Source organism: Rosa chinensis, chromosome 7 (genome assembly GCF_002994745.2).
Source record: "Rosa chinensis cultivar Old Blush chromosome 7, RchiOBHm-V2, whole genome shotgun sequence".
Taxonomy (NCBI): Eukaryota; Viridiplantae; Streptophyta; class Magnoliopsida; order Rosales; family Rosaceae; genus Rosa; species Rosa chinensis.
Window position 1 is genome coordinate 26,185,940 of NC_037094.1, and position 9,267 is coordinate 26,195,206.

General features: G+C 38.8%; 2 protein-coding genes across 4 annotated transcripts; one reads left to right on the top strand and one right to left on the bottom strand.

Moving 5' to 3' along the window:
• Positions 1-2,568: 2,568 nt before the first annotated feature.
• On the top strand, positions 2,569-4,938 carry LOC112180554. 3 transcript variants are annotated; one of them, XM_024319111.2, is made up of 4 exons: positions 2,569-2,885; positions 3,391-3,449; positions 3,557-3,649; positions 3,765-4,938. In XM_024319111.2, the coding sequence occupies exons 2-4, from the start codon at positions 3,405-3,407 to the stop codon at positions 4,725-4,727; spliced, it is 1,101 nt and encodes a 366-aa protein (XP_024174879.1). In that variant the 5' UTR covers positions 2,569-2,885; positions 3,391-3,404; the 3' UTR covers positions 4,728-4,938. The 3 variants fall into 3 exon arrangements, with proteins under 3 accessions (XP_024174879.1, XP_024174878.1, XP_040365853.1); XM_024319110.2 differs by having other exon boundaries at positions 2,569-2,871; XM_040509919.1 differs by lacking the exon at positions 2,569-2,885 and having other exon boundaries at positions 3,265-3,449.
• Positions 4,939-5,434: 496 nt separating this feature from the next.
• LOC112180555 (tobamovirus multiplication protein 2B) lies at positions 5,435-8,757 on the bottom strand. The gene is made up of 5 exons (XM_024319113.2): positions 8,579-8,757; positions 7,259-7,324; positions 7,100-7,164; positions 6,548-6,638; positions 5,435-6,230 (listed from the first exon to the last, which is right to left on the bottom strand). Exons 1-5 carry the CDS (start codon positions 8,714-8,716, stop codon positions 6,192-6,194), a joined length of 399 nt encoding a protein of 132 aa, XP_024174881.1. The 5' UTR covers positions 8,717-8,757; the 3' UTR covers positions 5,435-6,191.
• Positions 8,758-9,267: the final 510 nt, after the last annotated feature.

Consider the following 9,267-nt stretch of genomic DNA (forward strand, 5'->3'; position numbering starts at 1 on the left):
AATATAGACAAAAGTTGTGGAGACTTCAACTAACTCTTCTTATCCTCGAATTGCTAGTCATTTTCATTTGAAGTTTAGCTTCATTAACCTTATCAAAAGGAAAATTCTCCGGTGCATTAATGTACTAATATATACATATATACCAAGAGTAAATCCCGATACTTGAACTGTAATCGATCAAATCATACCAGAAAGAAAAGAGATTCCCTCAACATTAGCTCCTATGAGTTCATAAGTTGGCATAAATCTGCCCAAAGTGGTACCTAAATTTCCACCCCCCCCCCCAATATATATATATATATATATATATATATATATAGTCGTTCAGAAGAGGACGTCCACACAGATGGAAAAGTGCGGACGTCCCTCCTCCGGCCTCTGCTTGCCGCTGGAGTCGTCGATGAAGAGTTCAAAGTTGACCTCCATGGGCTTCCATGGTTTCAGGCTAGCTCGCCGCGCACACCTTCGATTCCGATCAGCTGAGCCTTCGCCTTGATGGTGACGCCGTCCGGGATGTCCAGAGGGTTCATCCGGCAACCGCAGCACCTGAAATGCCGCTTGATCGAGGCTGGAGGAGGGACGTCCGCACTTTTCCGTCTGTGCGGACGTCTGCTTCTTATCTGGTATGTGTGTGTGTGTGTGTGTATATATATATATATATATAGACACGCGCGGGCGCGCGTGTTTAACGAAAATATGGAGAGGGACGCCAATTTGTTTGACAGCGAAATTAATTGGTAATTTTGTATTGGTCGATTGATGATAAACATGTACTATTACGGGATTTACCCTAATTTCAAACATCTTATGAAGTAGTTGACTCGCTCCATTATAGTAAACTAGCTAGCCCCTTGCCAAATGCACCACTGCATTGTGCAGCTTGTGCTCGATCGTTTGTATCAGTGTATCTGAATGTAGCCTTTAGCCAAATCTCCCTGCATCAAGCTAATTCTTTGTTACTAATCTATACTATTATCAAGTAAAATGATCGAGTTTGTTTTCCAACTGCGTGCAAAACCTTTTATATTACCCTTCTTACTTCGATAGACTTTAATAAATTAAGTGCGTTATCTATCTATTTATATTATTATTAAGAAAAGAGAGCTTGTAATAATTAACAAAACAAAGAATTAAAAACCAATGATTTTATACTTATTTTACACACTTTTTTCCTCTTATTTAGTAACTGAATTATCTCTGGTAACTTCCTTGTCTCCATGCATGGGATATGGGAAGTGTCTAGTGTACCTAAACGGATCCCCTAGCCGGTGAGCAGAATCTAACTAGAGAAGATGGGACTAGAAATAGTCTTCCAACGGAAATATCTTTTAAATTTCATGGCTGTACTTTGGAATTCCTATGGTTTTTAAGCCAGACCCTCCAGTTGCATCATTTTCTTTCTGCAACACCATCTTGGTGGTTGAGCTACAGTGGACTTTCCCTTTTTGTGCTACCGTTTGTTTGTTGGAACGAATCTATCAATTTGAAGTGGTTGAAGTGGGGGAGATTTCATCAGCCAGCCGTTGGAGAGAGATATAATAAGAACTTGTCAACTCAATGAAAGTCAATTGTTCATAGTTTATAATAAGAACTTTTTTTAAGTGTTGATGTTTTATTTTCCAGTTAAAATACATGATATTGTATAGCAATTATATTTTTCTGTATTTCAGTTTGAAATGTTAATAGTGCAATACCTCAAACTTGTGTCAGAATGACCCTGAGCTACAAGGTTTGTAAGACTGGCTGTGATGGGAAAATTTTCTGCTCGACTCGTCCAATGGGTGCACAAAAATGAGCCACAACCGTAACTTCCCTTCCCTTCCTTCCTAAGGCCTCAACACTATACTCTCAGAGATGTACGAGCCCACATGAAATCGAAATTAAAATCGATCAAGTATGTTAGCAATGTAGACTTTTGCACACAATAGCGCTAATGTGGGACTCAACACTGATCACATATATTTTCTGATGTTCAATTACAGAACTAAACTACAACTACAATAGTCCAACACATTTGATCGCGCTACATACGTTTTCTGTTTTTCTGTTTCAAACCATTTGACACGACAATGTCCAATTTCTCTTTGAAGTCCCATACAAGGTAAAGGATTAAAAGACTCCGGACCTTCCCTGGTGCTGAAAAATTCTAACCCCAAAGACTCATCAAGCCAATGAAGGTCCCTGTACTGGGAGAAGTCCTTTTCAATAACAGCTTCATGGAAAGAGCATACCGTAAACTTCAACCAAAGGAGGGAAAAAGAAAAGAGAAAAAATTGTTAGAAGACTGACTCTTTGTTAGTTTATAACAAGAGCCATTGAGGGGAGAGACTATAATAATTCCTTTGAAACTGAAATATAAGTCTGTATACGGCAAGCCCATTTTTTGATCCAATGAATCGAAGCAACATCACTAAGAGTGAATGCAACCGTGTATTTCTTATTTTAATCCCAATTTGCTTAAATAAAAAATGAGAGGATTTTATGACTTTGTCCATATGGAAGTTCTTGCCTTGGGTATATCCAAACGGCTTCTGTGTATATATCCCCTCTCTGTTTGAAAACATAGTTCACCATTACAGAAGATTGAGAAAAAGAAAGAGTAAATTTTGGTTTGTTCTAGAATTTTATAAAAACTGTTTGGGTCTTGCATATAACAATATTTTGCCGAGAGAATGTCGAAGAATGTTGAGCAGAGAATTGTCTGCGGTCAGAAGACTCGGTGTGGTTAAAAAAGTTTTCCTTTACATCCCTATCTTTCTCATCCCCCCAACCAAACAGATTGCTCTGTCTGATCAGCTCCCTTTGTTTCACTTGCACTACTCCATCTATTTGCGTGTTTCAGTGTGGAATTTTCAATCAACTTGGAAAAAGGTATGAATGAAGAGGTATACTATCAGAGTTTTTGAGTTTAGTGTGGCTTTTTTCCTTTCATCTAGGTTTGAAATAGGTATGAGCTACTGGTTTTTGAATGTCTTATGTGGGGTTTCAACTATCTACAACTTCTGAAAATCAGATTTTCATACTTTCACTTGTTTTGATAAAATCATACTCTGGTTTTTGACTTGTCTTTGCTTTGGGATTTGTGTCATGATTTTGGGAGCATGGGGATTAACACTTGTCTTCATACCATTCTCTATATGTTTCAGTTTCTTTCTGTTTGTCCATTTCCTAGAGGTTTCCTCTAGTTCCTTGGCACCCAGTGAACAATACCTCAGCTTTTCAATCTTGATCTTCTGGTTGCTTTAAACCAATTTTGCAGCAACAGTGATCTTCTGGTGTTTTTTCCTGAAGGGTTTTACATATATAACTGTGTTTTTGATCCTATGTTCTTAATATGTTGGCTTCTAACATCAAAATCCTCTAAGCAAATCTTCTGTTTTTATCAAGCAGTAGTGAGAATTGACATGGGGAGGAACACTGCTGAAATTGTCACAAAAGCAGGGGCTGAGGTATGTTGCTTATATAAAGAGCTTCTTCATTTCCTATGATCTAAGATCTCTAGTTCTTTTAGAAAAATGTGTGACAATTTTAGTGATAATATGAAAAAAAAAATTAGGCTATGAAGGAAGGTCAATGCAAAAAATCCCTCTTTGCTTCTATATACAAACCAACAATAGAAGATGGCAGACCAAGAAGTATGGTTATCAAGGTAAATCTTGAACCCTTTTAAAGCATGTTTAATTACTCAAATTCAATTTCAGATATCGATCTCAATAAATCTGGATCTGACTAGAGTTTAAATGGTTAAATTTGGAATACAACAGAAAGTACATACCATGATTCCGCCTCACATTATTGCTGAAGCCATATCAACACTCCATGGGGATGGCCTAGATCTGAGATGGTCAGGCCCCATTACACCAGCTGAAAGGGAATATGTTCAGCAATATGTGTTGGCAAAGTACCCACATTATGCCGGTCTTGTTGAAGGAGAAAAGTTCGACTACTCTAGCATTTGCATCAATGAAGAATCTCCTGATCCGCTCACTCCTGATGATAAGAAAAAGTCACCATGGGGCACCACTTTGAGGGAGTCCCCATCACCATTCTCTGGAAGCAATCTTCCTGACTTGGACAGGACTCAGTTGGAGACATCAAGGTTGCTTGACATCCTCACCAAGAAATCCTCCTTTCCCGGAAGCTTCATCTCAATCCCTGAGGTGCAAGCTCGAAACAAGGTCTTGAAGCACTGTGGATTGCCTGATGATGAGTACCTTGTTCTCTTCACCCCAAACTATAGAGACGCCAAGGTGTTGGTAGCGGAGAGCTATCCATTCTATAGGGGGAACTACTACATGACTGTTATTGGAGGAGATGAAGAAGAAGAAGAAGTCATAAAGGACTTTGCCGGTTACAAGGATTCCAAAGTGATTGTGGCACCAGAGTCTTGGTTGGATTTGAGGATCAAGGGTTCACAACTAAGCCAGTATTTCAGGAAGAAAAGCAAGCACAAGCTGAAAGGGCTCTTTTCTTATCCAGCATTTATAAATGGGATTCATCACTCACTGCATTGGATTTCAGAAGCTCACCGCAACTCATGGCATGTTCTTCTTGATGCAACTGCACTGGTCATTGGGGAGGACCACTTGAACCTCATGCTCCACAGGCCTGACTTTGTTCTATGTAGTCTGGACAACTCTCATGGCCAGACTTCAAAGATCACCTGCCTTCTGGTCAGGAAAAAATCCTTCGATACTACAATGCCTCCACCACAGATCAGTGAGTGATGAGTACTAAATGTATCTTATGTAAAAATATGTTAAACAGATTTGAGCAGACACCCATAATCAGTTAATTTTTTTAACTCTGAAAAAAGGGGAATATGAACATCAGGGAAGGAGGTATAATTACTAAGTTCACCGAAAACTTCTGTGACTACGGAAATTTAATTGATTGAAGCACAATAAAATCTTTTACTGTTGTCAGTCCATGGACATGTTGAACTTAAATTCCTATTTACATAAGTATTATACTTAGATTAAGATCTCTCATTCTAAGCATAAACAAATATCAGTGTTTAGCTAACGAGATTTTGCAACTTCTGTTTCCTTAATCTTTGTTTTACATGCTTCCTAATTTAGGGGTTAAGTAATTGTCATTTCACATTCACTGGATGCTAATTTATGATATTAAGAACATAGTTGTCTGCAACAATGCAACTTTGACCCATCTCTTTTTGTTTCTAGCTATGGTCATCCTATATGAAGTTGTCTGCAACAATGCAACTTTGACCCCCCTCTTTTTTTTTTTTTGTTTCTAGCTAGGGTTGCCCTATATAAAGTGTATCCCCAATTTTCTCAAATAAGTCATGGAAATAGACATAATGTAATATACAAATGTTTGTAGGCATGAAGATCATCATAAATAAAGTTGTGAACCAAAGACTTAGTACAACAAATGATTAGTAGCACTAATGCTTTCATCAAATCATATGGAAACTAAGACGCACATTTTCAAACATGAATAAGGTGATTCGTGATTGCTATACAACCAAAAGCACATTTTGATATTTCTTTTCGAATAACTGAATTATTTCAGTAAAAGCCACAAAGAAAAACAGTATTTCTAGCCTGTGTGTCTCGTAGTTCAAAAGAAATACCAGAAGCACAAAAAGCATGGCAATAGAACACAGAGAGGCCAACCTCATGGGAGTTTTGAGCCCTGTCTCTATCTGAAGCACAAGGAGATCTGTTCTATCTTTCGCAATCTCAACTCGCTTTCCACAGAAATTGATATTGAATCAATAGAAAGGACAACTGAGACTTGTTCCCCTTTAGAAGACCCTGCATTATATCGCCCTCTGATAGTATAAATCAGCTCGCCCAGACATACACATAAACTTGGCAATCTGTACTCTGATACATATTTTATAAGTACTAACGACATTCATGAGCAACCAATCTTGCAGCAAATATTAGCGTGCAACTGGTGAGAACGTCTATGTGAAATTCAGAACATTCAAGGGATCACAGCACATTGGTCAAGCAACACAGTTTCTTTCCATTAAAAAACAGAAAGAATAACTTCATTTATTCAATCTACTGACATTATCTTATAATGTGTTTATGTACATTGGGATCACATATAATTTACTCTGATTATCCTGAACAAGAACTCCGAAGGTGTCATTTGACCAGCATTATGTTAGCTTGTCAATACAATCTTCAATAAGTGCTGCGTAGTGCATATTGTCACTCCACATTTGAAGGTTGGTTTTCTCTCTCATGTTCCTGGTAGGGAAAAAAATATGAAGCATGTATAAGGTAATGCAAATGAAAGAGCTCCTGTTCGTATGCACTGATCAAACTTAGCCATCAGTATCACTAAGGTCTTTCAAGAACAACTAAAAGCAGTAATATTTTGACTATCATGAATTTGCTTCATTAATAGGCTCACGACTCAACTTTGCACAACGTATACTTACACTCATTGTTACGTATATACTCACTTTGGTCTATTTAGTTTGAATTAATTTATACTTCATACCAAAAAAAAAAATGGGTCAATTATTACATAACACATGACAACAAGAAAGAGAGTTATTAACCTCTTGAAGGACATGAGCTTGTGAGAGAGAACTGAGTCGGCAGCTTTCCATATTTGCAAGTAGTTGGATTACAGTTTGCAGATGAGGCAGACTGCAAAAATTGTAACCATGTTAGGAAAACAGCACTAAAAGATAGCTATCCTGCAGTTGCAGATTATTACTAGTGCATGGAATAGTGCAGATCAAACCAGTTATCAGGGTTTTACTTTTAAAGCCTATCAACTATTCCAATCACTATTCCGTCTATGTAATAAGCAGCAATGCCCAAGTGGCTTGGGAACATGGATCAATGGCAAAACATGATGTGCAAGCATCCATCTTGTTGAGTCAGATTGCTGGATGTTTGAAATCTATATATTGGTAATTCGTCAAACAATAAAATTATAATGTTTTGATCCCACAGTTATGTAAGCTTATATTTCTTAGGGGAATACTAAGCGAAAGAATTTAGCAACACATTAACAGTGTTAATTAAAATTCCTCAATGAACAAAGAGTTGCTTTACGCTTTGCGAAAAAAGGTTTGGCAAAAGAAAGCCTACACGAGTACAACCTTTGCAACCCAGTTTCCATATGTGCATCCAGAGATGAAATGACTTGAGGCATCTGCTCCAATAACTGCAAGAAAAAGCAACAAACACAGGAAGAGGTAAATAAAATCTACATGTGATTGTTATAGTCAAGATCATCTTGGCAAAAGAAATTAGCGTACATTTCCAGTATTCTTGATTGTAGATGATTTGAGCAAAAGGTTCTTTGGAAGCTTTATCAGTTGGGTCTGCAGAAGAGAAGAGATCAGAATATGTAACCATGGAAAATAGGCAAACGAGGCAAAGTCAAGTGGCACTACATAGACATACTGCAAACTGATGACTCATGACCCCTTTACTGTTTTACATTACTGTCCAGTTACCTTGCAGGAATGAGCAAGTCACATTGCACTATAAATATAGATATAGACATATAGTTACATTCCATATCTGAAAACTTGCAAGCAAGAGAACTTTCACAAGAGTAAACATTCCAAAATACAGATTTAGAAGAGTTATATTATCAGGCTGCATACGGCGCCAAGGCTTCTCTGAGTCCAGGCCAGCCTAACCCTCATAGGTGCTTACTGATGCTTTTGATCCATCTGGCACCCCATCTCCTTGAGCTTTGCCAACAAGAACTACTCTCAAGTATAAAAGTAGAAACAAGAGTGATGTTGGGGACACTTATGTGTACTGACTTGAGTAGTTTCCCCTGAAACTCATTCCTTCTCCTTCCAGACACATATTTCCATCTCTGTCACTGACTCTATCTTTTAACAATAATTCTCATGAAGACTTACTCTACCTCCAAAATTACAGTCTTCAGCTTCCCAATAGAAAGCCAAGGCATCTCCACTCCCTCATCCTTCCAAACGTCTTTATTGCATCATCACGGTTTCAAGGTCAGTTTTTGATGATCTCACTATCAACACCCCCTTTCCTCATGGCCCGAACAGTCTAACCAAAACAGAATTAACACTCATTTGAGCAAAGAAATTCCCATTTGAAACACATGTCAATACGTACCCCCAGAAGTAGTAACAACACATTCCCTAGCTTCTAACCAAGCATTTTAATGAAATCCATACGCCCACTTGTATCGATTTTACAATCCTTCACCAGGAAGAATATCTGATAATGCCCACATTGTTTTCTAGTACTATTACTCTTCTAGTGGCCAGATACACATCCTTAACTCTTTTCCTTCTGTACCCATCTTTCCATTACATTCTTCCTCCATTATTTGTACTATCTTTGAGCTAAACCACCCCAGCCATCTAGAATCAGTTCAAATTCAAATCTTCAAATGGCATTAAAAAAGATTCTCTGCAATGTATGCACCATTCCCAAATCCGATAAAAGCCCAGTTTGCAAATTGGTTTGATATTAAAAAAAAAAAAAAAAGAAGAAGAAGACAATTTGATCACTTTCCATTGAAGCTTCCATACATATTGAGACAGAGGAATTGAGAAGAGGAATAAAGAGCAGGGAGGTGATACCTGGGAAGGCGAGGACTGCTGCATGAGGTGGAGGAGGTTGGAAGTGGATAGTACGGCCTGAGAAATCTGATCGGAGACCATGTTTTTTGCCGTATTCTCTCTGCTGCTGCTTCTTCCGCCGGAGGTTGAGCTCGCCATTCTTCTCTACCTGTTTTGAGTGTTGGCCAGAATAGAAAACATACCATAAGATATAAATCACAGGAAGGTCCCTCAAGTTTAGTGTATTTGTACTCTTCCCGCGAATTTTATGTTGGTCAACAAATAGCCCCACTTCTTGCCTAAGAGCAAGTTTACCCGTGGGTTTCCAGGTCACCTACCATTCACTTCCTTTTATGTGTTATTTTACCCTCTAAGTCATGAGTACAGTGTATTTTAGGGGTCGTCAACGGGCCGGGCCGGGCCCGGCCCGGCCCATTCATAGCGGGCTCGGGCCGGGCCGGCCCGGGCCTTGCCATATTTTTAAATAATTGCGGGCCGGGCCGGGCCGGGCTTTATTAAAAATCAAAGGATCCAAGCCCGTCCATATAAAGCGGGCCTTGCGGGCTTTTTCGGGCCGGGCCGGGCTTGGCCTTGCGGGCTTTTTTGGGCCGGGCCTTGCGGGCTTTATTTATAAATAAATATTTAAAGACACAAGTTTTTTTTTTTAGGGGTAATTCCCGCATACCCAAAAATCCTTGGTATTTTTCCCA

Bases quoted from the DNA above. Each gene is read 5' to 3' on its own strand.
- LOC112180554 (XM_040509919.1), top strand. From the start codon at position 3,324: ATGTTCTTAATATGTTGGCTTCTAACATCAAAATCCTCTAAGCAAATC. The intron at 3,450-3,556 runs GTATGTTGCTTA...AAAAAAAATTAG, and splicing joins TCACAAAAGCAGGGGCTGAG to GCTATGAAGGAAGGTCAATG. The intron at 3,650-3,764 runs GTAAATCTTGAA...GGAATACAACAG, and splicing joins CAAGAAGTATGGTTATCAAG to AAAGTACATACCATGATTCC.
- LOC112180555 (XM_024319113.2), bottom strand. From the start codon at position 8,716: ATGGCGAGCTCAACCTCCGGCGGAAGAAGCAGCAGCAGAGAGAATACG. The intron at 7,325-8,578 runs GTATCACCTCCC...TCTCTTCTGCAG, and splicing joins AGCAGTCCTCGCCTTCCCAG to ACCCAACTGATAAAGCTTCC. The intron at 6,639-7,099 runs GTTGTACTCGTG...CAATTTTTGCAG, and splicing joins ATGGAAACTGGGTTGCAAAG to TCTGCCTCATCTGCAAACTG.